Here is a 23,879-nt window from a genome sequence, read left to right on the forward strand (position 1 = left end):
TAGCATATTACTGCATGATGGGTGAAGGTAAAGCATTTCACTTGTTTTCCCACACAGTTACCAGCTGTGAGCTCCGAGACCAAAAAAACAGGAAAGAAAGACCACTATTTTCTTTCTACTATTCTTTTTAAGTTCTTACCTGTGTAAGGATATAACTTCTGTTTGCCTCCTCCATTTTTATCAAACTTGCATTGACATAATCATTGTCACCTTGCTGCAGCTTAATTCGGCTGTGGTCAACTACAGAATGGATTAAAAAAACCCACATTATTAAACACCTATATATTATTTATAGTTTGCTAAACAACTCATTTCAGAATAAAGAAGTAAGCCTTTTTGTTTCCAAATATAAAGACACAGACACAGACACGTATACGTATACATACATACATACATACATACATACATACATACATATATATATATATATATATATATATATATATAACACATTTCTTAGAACCCAACCCACCGATTATCAATATTCAAAGCACTCTGACAGTAACTGCACTCTGTTTTAAAGATCTAAAGTTTGTTCCTTTTAGCCCACCCAGATATAAAAGAATCCCTACATTTTACAGGAAAACCAAACTGACTGGAAGCCATTTTATCTAAAACAAACAAAATCAATGGTGGTTACCATAAAAAGAATCTCTAGAACTGATCAGTAAGCAAAATTATGTGCAACACTATAGCATGTATTGAGTTTTCCTGGAAGGCTCAACAGATTTTTAGACTATTAAATGATTGTAGAGGTTTTCTAACATATGGAGAAGAACAGACTGGCAATCTGAATGTGTAGCACACATGACAATCAAAGTAAAGCCCCTGTGTAGATGACTGTAATACTTGTAGATGAGCAGATACAAAAGAAAACGAGAGCCGTGATGTGAATTTAAGACAAATATTTGATTTTAAATCCCCTTTCACCATCTTCCACCCACACTCATTTCTTAGGATTTAATGAGAACGTTTTTTTTGTAAACTATTTTCCTCCTTTGGAAATAACTGCCATATGTCACAGCCACTAGTTCTACACAACACCCTTCCAGATAGCCCTTAAGAGTCTTTTCAAAGTTACAAATTTCTAGTTTCCTTGTTGATAGATTTCAGTTTTTTAATTGCCTGATCAGTCTTATTGCTCTTTTCTGCATCTGTTCCATTTTATCAAAATATTTCCTAAAGTGTGATGTCAGAAATGGTTATAATACTCAAAGTGGGATCAGACTAATGAAGAATAGAATAGAGCTATTGTTTCCCATTTTATGGGATCTACATATCATTTAATGCAATCTAAAAGTGATCATTTTATGACCATATCACAATGCCAACTCACATTTAGTGCATAATTATCTATAATCTCAAAGTCTTTTTCTGATATATTTGAAGATTTTAAATTGTTAAATTGTTTAGAATCTCTTGGTCACCATATCACAAAAAAGATGTTGAGAGTTTGGAAAAAATTCAGAGAAGAGCCAAGGCCTGGAGACTAAAACATACAAAGAACGGCTGCAGGACTTGGGTTTGGCTATAGTCTAAAGAAAGGAATAAACAGGGGAGACATGATAGCAGTATTCCAGTATATGAGGGACTGCCACAAAAAAGAGGGGGTCATGTTATTCACCAAAGCACCAGAGGGCAGGACAAAAAACAATGGTTGGAAACTGATCAAAAAGAGAAGCAACCTGGAATTAAGGAGAAACTTCCTGACAGTGAGCACAATTAACCAGTGGAACAGCTTGCCTCCAGAAATCGTGGGTGTTCCATTACTGGAGATTTTTAAGAAGAGGTAGACAGTCACTTGTCTGAGATAGTATAGGTCAGGGGTAGGCAACCTTGGCTCTTTTATGACTCGTGGACTTCAACTCCCAGAATTCCTGAGCCAAGATTGCCTACCCCTGGTATAGGTCCTCCTGCTTGAGCAGGGGGTTGGACTAGAAGACCTACAAGGTCCCTTCCAGATTCTATTCTATTCTATTCTATTCTATTCTATTCTATTCTATTCTATTCTATTCTATTCTATTCTATTCTATTCTATTCTATTCTATTCTATTCTATTCTATACTAATTTTTTTGTTGTGCTCTTTGTATAGTATTTCTGCTCTACCATGAAATAATTCAGAGCAGCAAGTCATAACCCAGGTGTGTAAACTCTTCTATACAGGATTAACTTATCTAATCTTAGCATATAAATGACTCTTTACAATTACATAATTCTCTCTTTCAGAAACCCTGTTTTGCAATTCCCAGAACCTCATCTGACTATAATTGCAAGAAATCAGCTGCCAAGTTTCCGAGATTTTTGGAATAAGAAATACAAGAGCTGTACCGTAAGCTCTAAAACAAGCTTAACATAACAAATATATACCGGTATATATAAATCTTCTAGCTTAGAAAATCCTCAGAAAATTTTCACAAAGTGGTCCTACTTACTTGACATCTTACTCACTGGGAACTTCAGTAACTCCCATATATTAAATAAAGCATCCACAACTAAACATGTTGCACATGTCTTACATACACAACTGAGTCCAAAATTTCTGTTCCTAAGTGAGTCCTTTGTTAAGTGAGTTGTGCCCCATTTTACATTTTTTTTTGTCACAGTTGTTAGGTGAATCACTGCAATGATTAAGTTAGCAATGCGGTTGTTAATGCAGAATCTGACTTCCCCATTGAATTTGCTTGTCAGAAGGTGGCAAAAGGTGATCCCATGGCCCCAGGGCATTGTAACCATCATAAATAGGAGTCGGTTGCCAAGAGACTGAATTTTGATCAAGTGAACATGGGGATGCTGCGATTGTGATAAGTGTGAATAATGGTCCTAAGTCACTGTTTCAGTGCTGTTGTAACTTCGAACAATCACTAAATGAACTGTTGTAAGTTGAGGATTACCTGTACTGTAATGCTAATTCATAGATTGGCATTACATTTGAAAAACCCTGCTCCTTTGATTTTTAGAAAAATACAATGCTAAATCTGGAAGTTGAATCATGGCAACCGGACTTCTATCTAGTTGCCAAGACACACATTCCAGACAAAGCTACCTGGACGACTTAGAATCTTAACTGACAAAAATGCTACAGTTTTTGTAAATAAATTGAGAAGGTCACAATACTTACAGGGGCTGACATCTCTGTACCTGTTGCGATTTTTGTTTTTCGGATGTTTGGCCACTTTACACGGAAAGTCACTTGCTTCATGTTTGATTTCCTAGAAGGAAATAAAAGAATACATTGGTATATGCTAAGACTTGTGCATATGACTGATTTGAATGCTTGGTTCAGAAAAATCACTGAGAGCTAGTGGCTTATCACCATACATGGTTCTGTTTGCTTTTCACAGTTGCTGTGCAAAATTTCCAAATAATGACAGTTTTTAACATTAATAAATGGCAAAAATTCAAGGCATGCGTTACAGACTAGTGGTATATATCATTACTGAAAATAAATTTGGAAATTAAGAATGTTAAGAAAAAGGTATCATGTTTCATTGGATTTATAGCACAAAATACACTTTTATTGCTAAAATAAAATGCATCAGAATGTGTATCGGAGCAGCACAAAAACAGATATGCAAGTAGAGCAGTTGAACAAGGATATCTACAGGAATACATATGTTTCTTGATATCCTACATGCCACCTTTTCATATATGCATATTAACAGCTAAAGGCTACAAATGCCTGGTTAAGATAAGAGCACAAGTTTCCTTGAGTCATCAGCAAGCTATACAGGAGCTGTAAATATTAAAAGGATGAGGTATATTATACTCCACAGCAGCAGTACAGTTGTTAAAGCCATCCGATTTGGCACTGATCATTCATTTCTCTGGCAACTCACATAAAATCCAGCATTCATTGTAAGTAACATTCTGACAAAAGCTATGTGCGACATCAATCAAACCTGTCAGGAACTTAAAACAAAAAACAAAGCATGCATAACTTAACAATTAAAAATAAAGAAAGAAGTTACAGGATTTTCACATGTGGCATTTTTCCCCTGCTAGAGATGGAGTGAAGCCATTTTTTTAAACTTACACAGTTAACTAAATAAATCCAATTTATACTGCTAAATAAATAAATGTGAGACAGCTTACACTAAGGCCATGCAAGTTCATATTTTTCCATAGCCCAAGGGAGAACTTACAGCCTTCCAAGACGCTGCTGGACTACAACAATGTATGCTTTTCTCCATCCTCTTAAGAGTTAATCATTTTTAGCATTCATTCTCTTTTTAATCTTTGAACTGTGCCTTTAAAATTTATGAGCCATGTTGAGTGCTTATTTGAGCAAAGACAGAATATAAATCAGATCCAGCTCCTACACCAAATGGACACTGCTGGCTATAGCTGAAGTTAGAGAGCTCAAGGTTTCCTTACTTCTACTGTAGTCTCCTTAAATATAAGATACAATATTTAGTGCCAGATCAAAATCCAGTTGCTTCTCCGTCTCCATATTCCAGTTAAATTACAGTGCTAGATCTAACCCTCTCAGATCTGAGTGCATTGAAATTTTCTAACAGTGAACAATTCATGTTTCTTGCAGGGATTGGGAAAATGCCACTACTGAAGGAAAAACAACAACAATAGCAAGCCTTGGCCAACAAGAAGTAACCAACAATTAGTGGTAACAGCTTCTCAAGAGGGCATTTGCCAGGTTATTCTAAAGATCCAATGCATGAAACTGATTTTCCAGACCAGTTTCAATCAGTTTTGTTAGGTATTGTTATGTTTAATATATTTTCAACCCAACATTGTAGGCTATCATCATATGCCTAACAAGTTTCAGGCCTCATTTTAACACAAGAATGGACTGCATCTTTTTTCTCTGTTAGCTTTAAGCTATTTTTAGCCTTTTGAGACGAGCTTTTTTTTACACTGTACATATAGTCTATTAAAATCATTCTGAATGGTTTGATTTCTTATGCTAAAGCACCCTAGGAATGTTATTGTAGGGTAGCCTATAGTGCTTTTCTATATTCAGTAGACAAATGAACAAATACTAAATACATGGTAACAAACAGGAACGTAATATATCTTCAAAAGAATAATATAAGGACATTGCCAAATCTAATCTACTTTTTAAATCCCCCAGCCATTGCAGGACAAGATTTGTCTAATTTCATATCAACTTCTACAGCAAAGCACTTTTGTTTGGTATTGCTTGGGGAAGATAGTTCTTAGCTGTTCTTTTAGCTTTACAGCAGGGGTGTCAAACTCAATTTCACTGAGGGCTGCATCAGCATTGCGGTTGCCCTCAGGGGGCCGGGTGGGTATGGTCAGGGTGGCCGTGGCCTACTGGGTGGCCGTGGCTAGAGTGCGTATGGCCTACTGGGTGGGCATGGCCAGCTATACATTGTTCGCATCAAGGGTGCCTATGGGGGCCTGGGCAGGAGTGGGACAGATCTGAGGGTCTCTGGCAGAAGGAGGGTCTCTGGGCCAGGGCCAAGGCAGTGGGGGCCGTTCCCTCACTGTTTCCAGGATGGTTTCGCGGACCACATGAAACCACTTTGCGGGCCGGATCCGGCCCCCGGGCCTTGTGTTTGACATGTCTGCTTTACAGCATGTTTCATACACTCTGGATAAGGGCATTCTATTACATCCTTTATGAAAATTAAAAGAACAAATGTGTTTGCTTTTTCAATTCACCATGTATATTTGAAACATGGCATGAAACAAAGAAGATCTGTTTCTGAGTGGCACAAAAATAAACAGAGTTGCCTTATTGGTGAGATGGGCAGCATATAAATTTAATAAATAGTAAAATAAATATTCAAAGGTAGAGGTCACAGATGACCAATATTTGCACTTTTGTACAAGTTGTCATTTCCAAACTGTAAGTAGTAAGGAGTTCACAGATTTTACATGTGTGAAAACTGCATTTCAATGCAGAGTATAAAGTCAATACATTATGGAGGGATTTCTGATGACCAAGCAGGATAATTCAAACAGAATCAATCGGTCATGGTTTTAATCTTATTTAATATACCCTGGCAGAGATTTATTCTCTATTCCCATTATACTGGCCTCAGTAGTCTAAGAAAAAAAATGTTGCATTTTCCAGATAGTGTCAGAAGCAGAAGACTAGCTCTTCTTCTTTTCCCAAATTATCTCCAGTGTTCAATACTTATACAGTTTGAGGATGTGTAATAGGATATCAACAGTCTTATGCACTTGAATCATGTAAGAAAAATAGGTTAATCAGCAAGCACAGCATATGAGTGGGTAGGAAAGGCATCAGAGGGTTGACTGATCACTATTTCCCATCTCCTCTGCCTTTGTCGTAAGACTAAATGGAACAGCTTCCCATTTCCCTCATGAGTAAGGAGTCTACTTATAGTACATGAAAGGGTTTTGGATCGAGAATGAAGGGAGCAGAAGTGAACATGATGGCACCATCATCCTCTTACTAGGTCTTTCAGATGCATCATAAGGAACTACTACATTCTTAGGAGTCTAAAGGTTCATGGCAACTGGATCACTCTTTGTTAATCTGAGACGCTTCGTTGCTCATCCAAGCAACTTCATCAGTTAGAGCAAAATTAGGCAGAGAGTCAGAGTTGGAATGTACAGCAACTTCAAGGGTTTCTTCCCAAAATGCATTAAAATATGTCAATAAAGATTCAATCATCCAGGCTAAAAGTGTCTAAAGGTTGAATCATGGCAATTGCACCAAAAAGGTCTGAGCGTGCTATTTTTTAAATGTTGGAAATTGGACAGCAAAGTTGTTATTCTTGCTGTGACTTTGCTCACATTCACTTTTACTAACTTGAAAGCATAGTACTGCTTGTTAAAACTGTCAAAAAGTAAATAAACGACTGTGATCTTAGCATTGCCAATGTACCTTTGCAACATGGCTTTCCTAGAAAACCCTTGTTGATTTAGTGTTCAGTAATTTGATACCTGCTGCAATGAAACAACATACCCAGCAAACCACAGACTACTGTCAGAGAGCCAGAGCACTGAAACAGACAGCCAATATGCAAACTAGGAGGAACCATTAAATCATGCTGTTCCTTGGAAGAAACTTTACAGAGAAACTCATTCCATGCTATCATTATACTCTGTTGACACTGGCCAAGCAAGTATTCATTCCTAGATGTAACATCTGTGGCCAAGTTAGAGATGATGGGTATACACATGGTTTGTTGGGTATTGTAAAATAGCCATCTGTTGGAAAATTGTTGAAGACATTTAAAGATTGCCTGTTAACTGCATAACTCTTGTTTTGGCTGCCTTTATAACAATGGAAGTAAAGCAATATAAAGGTAAAGTTTTTATTAAACAAGAAATTCTAGTTGGTTTCTCATACTAATATGAGAATCTGGGAGTTCAGGCAGAGCAAAAATGAATCGGAAGGAGACAGTATCTGAATATATGATAATAAGATTGACCCTCACAGATGCAAAATAATACAGATAGTTAGCAAGCAGATGTGAACAATACTCTAGCAATGTTTAACATGTATAGCTTACAGATATAACAGAGTTGGAAGGGAAGACTCTGTGGAGATCTTCTAGTACAATCCCTGTTCAAACAGGACACCCTGTTCTATTCCTGACAAATGGTTGTCCAATCTCTTCTTAAAAACCTCCAATGATGGAGCACCCACAATTTCTGGAGGCAAGCCAATTCACTGATTAATTGTTCTCACAGTCAGGAAATTTCTCCTTAGTTCTAGGTTGGATCTCTGTTTGATAAGTTTCCATCTGTTAATAAACAGAGCTGCAAGTTGAAACTGTGCTGTGAAATTTGTAAATTGCTTCAAAGGCCATTGGCAAGCCAAGAGTTTTGCTTATAGTGTGTGGGATCTTTACCTCAAAGAATGTAAAGTAACTGAATGGGAGAACACATTTGTTGTTACCTATTTGGATGATAATCCAACTTCATAAAGTGTATTTTCATAAGCTTATAAATCAAGCACTTTAAGTCGACATGACTTTTACTTGCTGCTAGCATTATCATAATCTTTCCCTCTATACATGTTTAGACTATAATACTCAAAAGGTCATGCTGTGAATACTGGAGAAACTCATCTCTGAATGTATTCAGAAGGCTGAGTTCAGGATGGTTGATCTATGTATACAGTCGGAATTAATACTATCAATCATGAACAGCAGAAGTCTATTCCTTCTAATTTAATGTCACCAATGAAAAATTCATTAACAGACAAAAAATATATCATAAAATTAGGTACAAAAGTGATCTAAACTTAGGATTGTATTGTATCCTGTGTTCCTAAAAGATTCTGGGCAGTCCACTAACAGATTTTTGTTCAAAGAAAGAAAAATTGCTCCCATGTGCAAAGTATTTTTTTAAAGCTTCCCATTAGGAAGCACTAGACTCAGTTTTGTCTGATGGGCATGTTACCTTTGAGCATTAAAGTACCTTCAGATTCACCGCCAGACTTCCTGTCACAGTTTTTAAAGAAGATAATTTTAATTAAATAAATAAACAGGAAGCTGGAATAAATGAAAATGGTGTATGGTTGCTAAGAAGAGTATCTACCAACTAGGGGGGAAAAAAGAACCAGAACAATTTCTGTATGTTTTTTTAAAAAGAGAATAGGTATTTTATACCTGGTCATGCTCATCATAGCAGCCATTTTGTGACTGCCCTTGTGGCATAATGTTAACATGGCAAATATGTCTGCTGATCAACAAAATTGTGGCTTACAGTTTAACAAACTGTACTGTGTTTATTATCATATGAAAAGTATTTGAAAAACTATATACATGATTGTTTGCATCCAAAAAATGTTCATCCACGATGATAAAAGAATAAACTGAATTACTGCTTACAGTTTTAATAACTAATTCAACTATTTGCTCAGTAATTCACTTCCTGATCAATTAATGAAACCCAGCAGAGATATCAACAGGATTATCTATGATTTTGGTTACAATCCAATTCAAGACTGTTAACTCAGAACTTTGTCGAGCAAGATTATCTTCAAGCAAGTGCTTAAGTTCAGATAAACCTTAAGCAAGCCAGCACAAGTTAGAAGAAACATTTGAGGGCAAATTATTTTAAAATGTTTTTTTTCTTCAGAAGTGACTTTAAAGTGATTTCTCTGGAAACAAAACTGAGGAAAGTAGCTGGGTAAATCTGCTGCATCTCTTGTGGCCAGATTTCATTTCCTTGCATACACAGCTCCAGATGTACTCACAACAAAATTTCATGAATTTGAAGAAGTGGACTCTGACCCACAAAACATACTTGCAGGAAGTTTAATTTTAGAAAATAAGTAGTGCTGATTTCATTCTAAATCATCCCTACGGGAAGCATCTCTAGGGCTGAGGATTTTTCTGGCTAACATAAAATACACATTTTATGAAAGATTGAATCTTGACAAGACAGTTTGTTTACATTTATAAAAAAAATATTGTAACAAATCATAGCAGCTAACATTATAGAATTTAGGCGGGGGGGGGGAGAAAGGAATTTTCCTGAAGTTTGCACTTGTGTATTCTCATAATAGAGAATTAAATTGCACACCCAGCTGGATCAGGCCATCTAATAAAAGCTAAATCATAACTACAGTAGTGAATCACATTTTAGTGTAGTGCAGTATGTTGTGTTGAACCAGAATGTATGATTAATTTATAGTCCAGTATTGTATATTAAACAAATCTAGAAAATTGGATTGATAGTTCGGTCAAGGTTGGATCATATGTAGCACAAATCCTATCACTCTGTGAACATATGTGTCCCAGAATAAAGTTGCAGGATCTAATCTGAGTTGGTCACTGGGACCAAGGTTTATTTTTCCAAGCTTTCGGGCTTGTGCTGAAGCCCATCCTCAGAGAACCTCTCTCTCTCTCTCTCTCTCTCTCTAGAATGTGTGCACTGGGATGTACTATGTGTTGCATTTATATGCTCTCATTAGTTGTTGTTTCCTTATTCCTCAGCACCCTCAGCTCCTATAAGCTGGTGGTAAATCAGCACTCCTGTTGATTGACAAGGGGTCCATTCCCCAAAGCTTGGAAGAATAAACTTTTGGTCCTGGTGACTGACTCAGATTGGATCTTCCGACCACTCTGTGTTAAAACAGCATCTGATGAGATGATCCATGAACTCACAAGCAGCACATGGAGATGACAATCTTCTTCTAGTGTTTCTCCTTAATAACTGGAATTTGGGACCTGCAGCCTTTGATTCCAATCTTAACATGCATCAATATCTATTGCAATAAATTTGCTTATTCACCTAAATTGGTATCACCATAGCATAGTCAGTCAGCAAATTCTATAATTTAACAATATGTTGTTACACTCTAATGCTTCCTTTTATTAGTCTTTAATCTGATTCAGTAAATGACCTTGGATTTTAACAGTGTAAAAGAATGAACGAAAATATTTCCCTCTATACTTTCTACCTCATGCTGTTTTCCCCCCTCCATCTTTATTATATGGCATGGGCAATCCACAACCAAGGCATTCAGAAATAGCCTTAGAAATTATATCCTCTTCATATATGGTACCAGTGCTCCTATGTTCAATGCAAATCTAAATAGAGCCTCTTTAAAGACTATCCTTGTTCTAGAAATTTCATGGCTATTTCATCCTGATGATTTCCAGACACAGCAGCAACAATTCCTATAATTCTTAGCTTAAAAGATTTATCTCAAAACAGTTCAAGTTCACTTCATTCTGCTGTCCCTAGACAGATTCTTCCTTAAAAATTATTTTTTAAAAAATGGTGAATTTTTCAGACGACAGAACCATGAGGTGTGAGGCATGTCAAACTGAGATTAGCATATGTCTACAGAAGCAATAGCAGCTGAACTGCAACTGTCTATTAACAAAGGAGTCTGTGAAAATTGCCTTGCAATTGTAAGATGAGAAAGGGACAATTGTCTGTTCTAAGGGACTGAGTTCTTTCAGTAGTCAGAATAAGCTCTTACCATGCAAAGGCTGTCTGCTTCATGCTGAGAACAGCTGAATACGTTTGGAGTTAATTTTCAATTGTGAAAAAATAGATCTAACAACTTCTTATCTAGCAAAAGTAAGATCTTCAGACAGAATTATGAGTATGAAACCAATTTATTTTTCCCCCAATTTAGATTGTCCAACATATTCGTCTTCCTTTCATCCATTCTTTCCTCAAGAAAATAATTAGTTGTGTAAACAAAAAGTAACACACACATACTACATATTTCTGTTGTTCTATTTCACAGTCAGATTTCATTCATTTAGCATACAGAACAAAATCATCCTTGTGTCCCAATAAACACTAGTGAAAATAAGGTAATTTTGATAGAGGATAACTCCTTTAAGCAAACAAAATTCAATATAAAAACGAAACAAGACAAATCAAAGCTCTCAATTGCAGCAGTTTAGCATACCAGAATGATCTGTGAATACACACTGTATCATTGACCTTGTGGGCTTTTGCGCAACACTCAGCAAGGCCAATGAGTTGGCTTCATAAAATACAAAGGCAGAGATATAGACACAAGCCAGCAACCACCAAATCTTATAGGAAACAGGATTCTTAAATAATTTGTTTGACTCCAAAAACAGCAGGGAAAGAATCAGCAGAGCAAATGATGATCTTACACAACTATCCTCAGACTTAATGGCCTGTTTGCAAAATGATGTGGACAACAATATGAAACTATTTTTTTTACAATTTTTGCTTCTTCTTTGTTTTTCTTATATGCATATCTAAATCTCCAGAAGTGCTAAAGTCTCTGAACGAAGCAGAAAACAGCCACATTACTCCTTCCTCTTTTTGAAGGCTACCACACTTGTCTAGAGTGCCAGCAAGTATAACGTGGAAGTGAAAAAAGCATTTGTGTGGTGAACATCATCAAGAGGAAGGTGTGGTAAGTGAAAGAGGAGAAAGAGTTGAAGACAGCTAGACGGACCTGGTGACAGCACATTCAACAAGAGCAGCAGCAGCAGCAGAATGATCACCATCAATGGCTAGGTTTTAAAATTGTTGAGGAACAGACCCAAAATTTCCCAAGGAATAGCTTAGGACAGCGGTGTCAAAGTGCTGGCCCGCGGGCTGGTTTCAACATACCAAAGCCACACCCACCCGATTGCCGGCAATGCAAAAAGAGTTGCGATACATCGCGACACGTTACATGACGTGGCGAGTTTGACACCCGTGGCTTAGGTGGTTAGCAGCACTAATGAAGATTGAAGATAGGAAAAGAATGGTGGTGGAACGGCCCCCACTGCCTTGGCCCTAGCCCAGAGACCCTCCTCCTGCCAGAGACCCTCAGATCTGTCCCACTCCTGCCCAGGCCCCCATAGGCACCCTTGATGCGAACAATGTAGAGCTAGCCACGCCCACCCAGTAGGCCATACGCACTCTAGCCATGCCCACCCAGTAGGCCACGCCCACCCAGTAGGCCACGCCCACCTGGCACCCTTAATGAAATTGAGTTTGACACCCCTGCTTTAGCATGTAGCTATGCTGGCCACATGACCACAGGAAATGTATATAAAATATATATAAGCTGCATTTTTTTAACAGCCATTCCAGCCACAGTTTATGTTCCATTGCTCTCTTTCCAGGAAGAAAAAAATAAATGAAGATTGCACATACTTAGCTCTTTCTGTCTCCTAACTCATATTGATAGAGAAGAAATGTAATATGAAGTGACAGAATGAATCAGGAAATGAATATCAAGTACTTTTATAAATACAGAGGGTTGGGGGGAAAGGATGCAGTTAATGATTCAGAAGAATTTTCTGCTTTGGCAAACTAAAAAATGTAGAAAAATGTTCATTTTCTGTTCCTGTTTATCTGCACAGATGGATCTTTTGCCCATGGCTTTTAGACTGTTGGATTATCGATGGTGCTGACAGTATGGTTTTAATGTTCATTTTTCATTTGGTAAGATGCCCAGAGCTATTTGGGATTGGTTAGTGTATGGATTTCTAATAATATTAATATCTTGCATTACTCCACAAATGATTTTGGAAAACTATAAAATAGGAAGGCTTTTATGTATGACTTTTTATGGTATGAGATCATTACAATTCCTGTATACAGAAGATAAAATACCCAGCACATTTCTCAAGTAAAAGGACAAAATATGTTACTTTCTCCAAAGAAGATTGACAATCTACTTTCCAATGAAATAGAGGACTCAGGCCTTTTGGTTCAGGGCCTTGTTGGTTTTTTATCTAAAAAAAATGGTTAATTAATTCCTGCCCTTCACCAGGCTTCAGAATACTAGGAATGGGGTAAACACTGATAACAACATCCATTTGTTGTTATTTGTATCTGGGAGGACTATAAAAACATGTATGGATTTCATATTTTGCTCCTCCAAATAGTATTTTTTATTATTGCTTTTTCAAGATTTTTTCCCCCAGAAACTTCAACTACAGTAAAGAAAGATCCATTTTTCTAACCGTCCTAGAGAGAAGAATGTTGTGTGTGTGTGTGTGTGTGTGTGTTTAGGGGTGATACAGCACACGTACACAGGGTTGCTTTTTTAACTCCCAAGTTGGCTGTGGTTTATTGCTTCAGAGACTAATTAACATTTTCTCAGAAAACATCTGCTTGTTTCGCATTGGTGTTCTTGCCCTGAACTCTCATTTATTGCCATTAATCTTTCTTATACTGCACCTATATGATCCCTGACTGTTTTCTAACTTAGTATTTTTCAACTTTGGCAACTTTAAGATGGGCAGCCTCCAACTCCCAGAATTCCCCAAGTAGTAAGTTGCCAAAATTGAGAAACACAGTTCTATGATATCCTTATTTCCTATTATTCCTGTTCCTTGCATGTCTGTGTTCCTCTTTATCTATTATCCACCTAATCCATTATTCTGTACTTCTGCTTATTGCTCTTCAGACTACTTATTTACTTAACACTATAAATTTACATAACATTCTGATTTTAAGTACTCTTGTGCTGTGTTTTATTCTTTTAACACTGACACGTGTTACAAAGACCTCTGTGTGAGCTCTTTGGGTCACCCTGGAGTTGTGTGTATGTGGAGAAAGCAGTCGTATTCATTGTGATCCTCTTACTAAAGGGAATGGAGTCACTTTCATGTGTACTTGGTATCAATCAGTCCTTTTGACAGCATTCCCATTTATCCTGGCAGGGATTTCTATTTTTTCCCCCCAGAGTGTACTACAATTAAAAAAAAATCCATATTGGAAATTTTGCATCCTTATACTAAGTCTCTTGCTACTCCGCATGTATTGCTCCTGCAGTTCTCTGCAATAGCCTTTTGATTTATTGCTGAGAAGAGTTGGGGTATTTCTTACAGGTTCCCCCCTTTTTCTCATTCATTTCTGATATCTTCTTTTGGGTGGGGTAGGGTGCCTTCAAGTCAGTGTGAACTCCTGGCAAGTCCCAGCAGTTTTCTTAGCAGAAGTGCCTCTGTCCTAGGATTGAAAGAAAGTGACTGGCCCAAGGTCACAAATCTGGCTTCGTGCCTAAGGTAGGACTAGAACTTCCAGTCTCCTGATTTCTAGCCTGGTGCTTTAACTACTGCACCAAACTGCCCATATTTTTGTTACGTGATTACAAAGATACTGCTACAACAGTTGTAATTGCAAGGACAGGTTGTAAGTCACCCTTTTCACCAGTTTGTGGTGCAGCTGCAAAAAATACAGTAGGTAAGATTACTGGCCATCTTCTGTTATGATGGGAGGTGATGAATAGAAAAAGTGCACCCTTCCAGATGTTACTGATGAATTTCAGCAACAAATACAAAATATTTGATTTAAGTAGAAAAACTCAATTTGTGATTATTCTTGTAGTTTTATTTCATTACTTTTTCTTTCCCTTCTTTCTTGACACTTCCAAAATGTCTCTGTTATATAATACATTCAGAAATCAAAGAATGAATGAGAATGCTAAATCTGTACAGGAAAAGGCCTGTTCAAAATATATAGTTTTTACACACACACACACACACACACACACACGCATGCACACACACACACACACACACCTTTCCTCTTCTGGAGCACATTCACTCATAAGATTGCTTTTTTAAAAAAAACAAAAAAACCCAAACCAGAACTGTCATCTGCCTCTTTTATTGTCAACATTGACTGGAATGTAATAATATGCCGTTATCAGCAACATATAGATTCACTTTTTCATTCACATCCACAACAACTCAAATAATACAGGTTTTTCTTTCTGACATACATGTTGAATAATTATCTAAACAGCTATCAAAGTATTCCTTTACGCCATTGGTGACTTAATCTTTATGTTTGTACTCAACTGTATTCTTCCTGTCTTCCTTCAACCATTTACATATGAAGACAGACCCAATGACAAAAGACTATCTCATTTCCAAATAACCACTTCCTGTTTCATAAATTCACTTTCTTTTTTTGAGCAAAAGAAAGATAGAAAAAGCTTCATCTTAAATAATGCAAAACTTTCTTTTGCATTATCTATCCAAAGAGGAAACAAGGAAAATTGGGAGAGCTACAAACTTGCAAGTTGCCCAAACAAAACTCATTTAACCTTTTTAAAGAGGAATAGTAATAAATATTTCAATTGCAAGCCTAAAATCAGACAGTCAACATCTGCTCAGTTTCCACCCTGAAGCTATTCTTAAAATAACAATGTAAAGAAGAAAACAGTGAGCTGAGAGCAAGGCCTCAAGGCAACAGTAAATTATGAGAAGACAAAAAAAAATCATGTTAAGATTGTTGGATCAGAACTAGAGTGAAGCAGTGACTAGACTCTATTTTTCAGTTCAACTAACCTGAGAGGATAGTTACTGAGAATTAAGAATTAGGAGGTAGAATTGTTATGTATACTAGGGGTCCCCAACCCCTGGTCTGTGGACTGGTACCGGGCCACGGCATGCCAGCAACTGATCCATACAAACAAGCAAAGCCCCATCCGTGGGATGCAAGCAGCACACAAAACCACACTCCCTCTGGTCTACGAAAAAACCTCTCTCCACGTAACCGGTCCCTGGTGCCCAAAAGGTTGGGGACCTCGGATGTATACTACCTTGAGTTCTTGTAGATAAATGGGATACAACTCTGACTAACTAGCTAACTAACATACAACAACTACACTGATTTTACCCACATTTATTCCAAACAAGTTAATTTTCTGAGTTTAGCACAGCTTTTATACATGAAAATATGTTTCAGATGTTTTTCTCTTTTAGTAACATTCATTTATACAATTTCTATAGCTGCCCATCTCAGTCAATGACTTTGGATAGCTTACAATCCAAAAATATATCACAATTAAAACACCAAAATATTTTTTACAAATAAAAACAATAAAAACATCCAAAGTAAATACAGAATATTTTGAGATAATGGTTCATGCTCAGGCCAAATTAGCAAACCTATTTTAAAATAAACCATAATAAATTATTCACATTTACAAAAACTAGTTTTATAGTACTTCTGAAATATGACAGTTTATAGAGCCTTGGTGGAGCAGTGGGGTAATGCCTCCTTAAGTAACACCAGCTGCCTGCAATTAGTGCAGGTTCGCATCCCACCAGGCTCAAGGTTGACTCAGCCTTCCATCCTTCCGAGGTAGGTAAAATGAGGACCCAGATTGTTGGGGGCAATTAAGCTGACTTTGTAATAATGCCGCTTGGGGGGGGTGTGTGAAAGCCCTAATAAGCAGGCATATACATAGAATGAAGGCTACTGCTAAGCTTGTAAGCCGCCCTGAGTCTTCGGAGAAGGGCGGGATATAAATGGAATTAAAATAAATAAATAAATAAATAAATAAATAAATAAATAATAAATAAATAAATCTGGATTTGCTAAATTGTATTTAAAAATACAATTACTTGCACAACAAATAGTGTACTACTACTTAGCAATTATAGACCAAAAATCTCAACTACAAGAGCTGTCATATGTTATTACATTTGTACTATTAATTTTGGTAACTCAGTACTTTATAGCATGTCACATGAATAGTAGCCCACATATTCCCGTACCTCATTCTATTCCATTAAATTTCTATAATATAAACAGATCATTGACAACTGCCTAGGGATTTAATATAGAAACATCCACACAAATATACTTTTACAGAGAAGTTTCGATCACATTTTTTTCTGTATTGGAAGGTGATTTAAACCTCTTCCCATCAGTGGAATTACTGATATTTGGGGGGAAAAATATTTTCTCTGCAAAGTTCATAAGTTATATTCAAATACTTCAGATTTGCTTTTATCCATAAATAATATATACATGATATGAGCATTATCAGGTATTTAGTTTTTATAGTCCTTACAGCAATCATAAGCAACACAAACCTTTTTAATTGTTTCAACCCAAAATTTTATTGGACATGCAGGTTGATCTTCAAGTTGCCTTTCCTTCTTCAGGAACACCAAAATCTTTTCATATGAATTGAATTCACAAGCGCACCAAGACATAGGTTGTTTAACTGTGTGTTACAAAAGAAACCTCACAATATTTATTTCACCTCAACACCCTGACGCATAAATCACAGCTTTCAAACAATATGCAAAATTAACACCAATTTAAACAAGATATGGTTCAACTTTGTTACAATTCTTGCAATTATCCTTTAAAAGACATCTGCATTATCATTCTCATTGCTATAGATCCAAATAATTATAATTAGTGAATATGTTAAATGATATTTGAACCATCACTAACTATAAACTATTACATATTTCACTCAACTCAAGGCTCTTGAGTTGAGCACAACTCCTGGTGGCTATGCAGAAGAGTCCATCTAAATTTCTTGGCAGCAACAGAAAAATGGTTTGTTGTGCCAATATTTTTTTAAAAAATCCCAAGCCCTAGGATTCCTGAGGAGACTCCCATCCAAGTACAAACCAAGTCTTACTATGCTAAACCAACCTGCTGTCACTCACTGTGAGTACAAAAATACAAATGTTTTTAATTCAGTAAATGTTGAATAATAACTGTACCATGACCACAATTTAACAAGGTGTAATGTGTTGAAAAGAAAGGATTAAGTGCTTTGGAAAAGCTTTTCCAAAACATTAAAATGAACAATTCACCAAGATTGACTGCTTCATCCCAAATAAATGTAATTGACATTATAGTTGATGTCACAGATTAATCAATATACTTAATGAACCGATCAATATATAACAAATTATAAATTTGTTCTTGTGACCCAGACATTCTAGAAAATTCATAATAAGCTAAAGAAAAGAAAATTAACCTCATTCTACACATTAGAGCAGACATGTCAAACACAAGGCCCGGGGGCCAGATCCGGCCCGCGAAGTGGTTTCATGCGGCCCGCGAAGCCATCCTGGAAACAGTGAGGGAACGGCCCCCACTGCCTTGGCTCTGGCCCAGAGACCCTCCTTCTGCCAGAGACCCTCAGATCTGTCCCACTCCTGCCCAGGCCCCCATAGGCACCCTTGATGCGAACGATGTAGAGCTGGCCACGCCCACCCAGTAGGCCACACGCACTCTAGCCACGCCCACCCAGTAGGCCACGCCCACCCTGGCCATACCCACACGGCCCCTTGAGGGCAACCGCAGTGCTGATGTGGCCCTCAATGAAATTGAGTTTGACACCCCTGCATTAGAGTGAGGAAAGTACAGAACTCTAGATACTAACAACTCCTTATCACTGACCATGACAACTGATCTATTAATAAGTTTCTAATAAAGTTACTAATTTATTCTACGCTGATCATAACCTATCCAAAATACTGTATCTACTTCTAGGTACTATGCTTTCAGGTAACTGAATATGCTTATAGAAAGGCAATAAGGATGGCCACGAAGCTATAGATAGTTCTTACACTAGTGACAGCAAATTTCTGAACCTTTTAGAAAGATTAGTAATCTTTCACTAGGATGGTCTACATTGTGATCTGGACTTCAACTTACATCCTCTTAATACATAGATTTATTCTAATTAAACAAAGAATAAATTAGCACACTATGTAACGTCTTGTTCATCCATGCAATCAATCAATAAATCAATGTATATGGCTTCCCTTCTTACACAATACAATCCTGGGCACCTAACAGTGAGTTAATAGCATTTTTAAGATACCAGAAGAAGTGACATACATAAAGAAGTCAGAATTTGAGTAACAAGAACATAAATTTTGACTAAAAGTTAAAAAAACGTTCCTAATAAGAACTGCTTAATAATGGAGCCAATTATCTAGAAAGATGCCTTTATTTGATTTGTTCCAAATAGAGCAGAACACACTGGGGATCTTTAATTTGGATTCTTGCACTGAATAGAGAGCAATGGGATTAATGCCCTAAATAGCCCCTTCCAATTCTTTGATTTTATGATACTGGAAACTGGAAACAAATAACATTTGCAAAATACATTAACCTTGGAGAAAATCCCATTTAACTTTCCAATAGGCATGAATTGCATTCAGGAAGACAGCTGTGCTTATTTGCTGCAACAAATATAACTTTCTTCTAGCATCTTAAAACTTGGCTTTATTATAACACAAACTTTTGAGAACTATAATCTACTGGACAGGTACTTTTTATGAACTACAGATTCCACCCAATAACAGCTTATGTTCTGGTTATTCTATTTTATTCTAAAATGTTGTAAGACTTTGATTATGCACACTTACCAAATTTGTCTTTCTCCCTCATCCTAATTCAAATCTATGTCAGTCAAGCCACTATATGTGTTTAATGAAACTGCAATATAGTTTAACATACTATTTTAATATAGTATGTTAGCTCAAAAAAGTGCTAACAAAGTCTTTTGATTTTGTGCTTCCACAGACTAACCCAGCTCTTACTCTACTATAGTGTAGCATGTGAAACTGATATATTTTAAGCCTTCAAAGAAATGGGCTTTTTTCAGTCACCTCCTCCTACCTTTGTCTAGATCACGGGTTGGCAACCCGCGGCTCTGGAGCCGCATGCAGCTCTTTCAGCCTTTTCCTGCGGCTCCCAGCCATTTGCAGAGAGAGAGGGAGAGAGAGAGGGGGGGGCACTTGCGCTTCCCTTCTCTCTCTCTCTCTCTCTCTCTCTGTGTGTGTGTGTGTGTGTGTGTGTGTGTGTGTGTAAAAAAGAGAGTGGCCTCACACTGTTCTCCGAGAAGCTGACAAGCTTATTGGGTGGGGCTCCTGCCTTTGCTGCGTCTCCACAGGAAACAGGAAGCAGCAGAAACCAGGGCAAGAGAGCCAGCCCAATAAGAATGTATATCAGCTCGTCCAGAACAGTGTGAAGCCAGCTTGCCAGATGAGCAGAAGATTGGAGAGAGGGAGAGAAAGAGAGAGGGGGGGGGAGAGAGAGAAAGAAAGGGAGAGGGAGGGAGGGAGGGAAAGAGAAAGAGAGAGAGAACTCAAGCACAGCAGCCTCTATTTCTTTTTAATTAAACTCTTCAATCAAGTTCTCCCCCTCGTGTGTGCGTGCACGCGTGAGTTTTGCAGCTCCCAGTGTTTTTTCCCGCTGGGAAATGGGTTCAAGTGGCCCTTTGAGTGTTTAAGGTTGCCGACCCCTAGTCTAGATGGTTCACAGATGTGACCAACTAAGGATAATTTGAAGGGAAGAGTTAAAAGAAGAGATTGGACAACCATTTCTGTGAAAAGTGCTTTGTGAGAAGTGCTTTAGGAATTTATTACTTGGATGGAAATGTGCATAGAATTATTTCATTAACTTACCAGCTTCATTGTAGAGATGTAGCACAAGGGATAACTTGTTTCATTAAGATATAATTAGCATGGTTCCCATTTTCCTTGATGTGTCCTATCAAATGCCCTTCTTATAGTGACAACATGCTAGAATCAAATTAACAGCCCCACTTCTGGAACCAAGATTCCAGCTTTTGCAACAGCCCTAGCTTCATCCCTTTCTTTTAAAAAAGTGATAATATAATGTGCAAAGTTTCCTTCTTAAAATAATCCTATTTCTGGCATGGAAGACAGACTTGAAGTTTTACACAGTTCCTCTGAAGATTTTTAAGATATCAACGATCAGCAGGGAGTGCAACCTAGGAAATAACCTAGGAATTTCCATACATCGCTGAGCTACAACTTTCAGCATTTCAAGAAAAAAGGGTTAATGGCCAGGAATATTCTAATTTGAGCTAAGCAACAAGGGGCAGGCTACTTGCTTTCTCTGCATAACCTTCAGTAAATAGTCTGAAGGCTAATTCATAGTAAGAAAGGAGGTGATATTCATTAAGAACATTCTTCAGAATAATTGTACTACACAGGACTCACATTTTAAAAAATAGTATAACCACTGCACCTATTTGTGTATAAATTCTATGCAGCAAGGTTTTTCATCTCGTTTTCATATCAGACTGTAGCTATATCATTATAGGTTCTCTAGGAATCTATCTGCAAAAATAGTTGACCCCTAAATACTTCTGGGGACAAGGCAGCCTTATCCTACTTTATTATTTTCTGTTGAAATGTTTTTGTAGTCACTCATAGAAAGTAATACAAACTGAAATAGTGCATTGAAGAATTTCATGTTTCATGTTTGTTTGGTTTTTTTGCTATTGCCCTTCAAATTTCTATTTGCAATCCCAAGAAGCAGACACTTGCTCATCCCCTTGATCTGAAAAAGATATTAAAAATGAACACGAGAATATTCTACAGATCAAATGCTGTCAACCCATGAGAGAAAGAGAGGGAAGGGAGAGAGCAAGGGGGGAGCACTTTTGTATTTTTATAAAACAGCTTCTTTCAATTAAAAATAGCTCTATATATCAAAGATGTTCGTTATTCAGCTATTAGAAAGTACCAGAGCCATTCTGAAAAAAGGCCAAACAAGATTGGTCAGAACATAATTTTCTTTCCTCTACTTGATCTGACTATGTGTTCAAAAATTTCCCAATTAAATTGGTAAATTGAATTATATGCTAAATAATGAATGTTTCCAATGACAAATATTACCACCAAATAGATTCAACAGTGATTTAAGAACTTCAATAACAACTTTGAGGAATAAATATGTATATTTACAGAAACAGCCACCTACCAATACTGTAAAAAAAAAACCAAAAACCAAAATTCAAAGGCATTCAAATCTGGGAAGTCCACCATGTTATCTGGCCTTTCGCCCTGAAAACATTTTCATTTTACAGAACAAACCTTGGAATTAGATTATATGTAGGAGGAAATTGGAGTCCTTATGTTTAATTGCATTTCAAGACTCAGCAGCACGACCTCTGTTCTTTGGAACAGAAATGTTTCTCTGGAACTCAAACTCAGTAAATGAAAACTGTTTGTGGGATATGTATCCTTTCACCTAAAAAGTATGCCTGGGTTTTAAATCAACAAGTAGCAACAGCACATCAACCACATAATAACCCAAAATTTAAATCAAGGAAAGCAAATTACATGGTACAATAACAGATGTGCAATGGAAGTTTTGCGATGAGGACAAAAAAAAAAAAGCTTTGACAGAATCCAGATTTATGAGATCCACTTTAGATGGCCTCTACCTCTGCTGAACAAACCAGGCTTTAATAAATATTTGATCTTATATGTTACTTTTATGCATATGATTTTCTATTGCTTTTTTGCATTTTTCAGAAACTCCCTTTTTATTATAGTGATAATTTTATGGATATATTTTATAACCAATGGTGACATAAAATAGAAATACTGTAAGCCTGGCCTTCGTACCATTTTCAGCTACCATATTGGGGGGAAGGGGGCACCTGAGCTCCACATAGGATAGTGAAAGAGTTGTGGCAGCATAGTGGTTAGAATGTAGTATTGCAGGCTAATTCTACCCACAGAGTTCGATCCTGACTGGCTCAAGGTTGACTCAGCCTTCCATCCTTCCAAGGTTGGTGAAATGAGAACCCAAATTGTTGGGGGAAATATAGTGACTCTGTAAAACTGCTTAGAGAGCGCTGTAAAGCACTATCAAGCGGTATATAACTCTAGAGTGCGATTGCTATTGTTGTTTCTCTTCCTCCTTTTTCTCCTCCTCCCCTTTCTTCTTTCTTGCCCCTCCTCTTCTTCTACCTCATTTTCATAGTTAACTTTTAAAATATTTACAAAATACTTACAACTTTTAATGTACACAGTATGTGTTTTCTGCATCTGTACTATAGTCATAAAACATACTTTTAGTAGGTCTAAAGTTAAACTTGTAAATTTTCTTTGCTACATTAGCATTAACACCTGTTGGTGTTAACAGAGCCTCTTATAACCTTCTAGCACTGAATCATATCCATATCCTCTACTTCAGGGGTGTCAAACTGCTGGCCTGCAGACTGGCTGCATCATGCGGAGGCCGTGCCCACCCCAGCTCCGGCAATGAGAAAAAAGTTGCGACATGTCGTGACACGTCATGTGACAGGGCGAGGTTGACACCCGTGCTCTACTTTGTTTGGGTATTAAGAAACACTCTAATGTGGTGCCTTCGTGCCAGTAATATTCAATATGGTAAAAATAATTAGACACAGGTCAAAACTATGTCACACATTGCCTTAGAGGCAGTATACAACTTGGGATGATACAAAGAAATATACACCCATGGATTCTCATTCATTCCTACACACACTGACCACAGGCATAAGCTGACACAAAAACAAAGTTTTTGATCAGACACAATGTACCCTACAAACTGGTATAAATGACTCCTAGTGGTTCAATGTTCATTCTGCACAGTTTATGTTTGCTAACTGCTATTGCCCAAACCTCTTTGAGTTCTTGTCTTTTATGATCCAAGACATACGGCAAGCTATAAGATGACCCAGTTCTCAAATTCACTTGTGTATAACCCCAAATTCTTGAGTACTATTTCTTCATGGACGTGCTTCTTTTCCTTCATGCTCAAATTTTCTATCTGTATCACCTACATAAAAATCTTAATTCTTCACCTCCTACTCAAGATTGCAGCATGATAGGGGTCATTCAAGGATTTCTTTATGAGGTTTAACTGATCACAGATTTACTTCCTTTTCCCCAAACGCAAGTCTGTT

At 37.2% G+C, this 23,879-nt stretch overlaps 1 protein-coding gene across 2 annotated transcripts in view; it reads right to left on the reverse strand.

The window, feature by feature from the left end:
- Positions 1-23,879, reverse strand: part of PTPN1 (protein tyrosine phosphatase non-receptor type 1) — an 82,924-nt gene that overhangs the window by 18,813 nt on the left and 40,232 nt on the right. The window contains exons 1-3 of one of the 2 annotated variants that reach the window (XM_083357463.1): positions 17,242-17,393; positions 3,120-3,210; positions 140-240 (exon numbers count right to left, since the gene is read on the reverse strand). In XM_083357463.1, coding sequence (XP_083213589.1) covers positions 140-240; positions 3,120-3,210; positions 17,242-17,364 — 315 coding nt within the window. In that variant the 5' untranslated portion in view covers positions 17,365-17,393. Of the gene's footprint in view, positions 1-139; positions 241-3,119; positions 3,211-17,241; positions 17,394-23,879 lie in introns of those variants that run through there. The other variant, XM_083357464.1, reaches the window with a different exon arrangement.

This window comes from Vipera ursinii, assembly GCF_947247035.1.
Source record: "Vipera ursinii genome assembly, chromosome: 3".
Classification (NCBI taxonomy): domain Eukaryota; kingdom Metazoa; phylum Chordata; class Lepidosauria; order Squamata; family Viperidae; genus Vipera; species Vipera ursinii.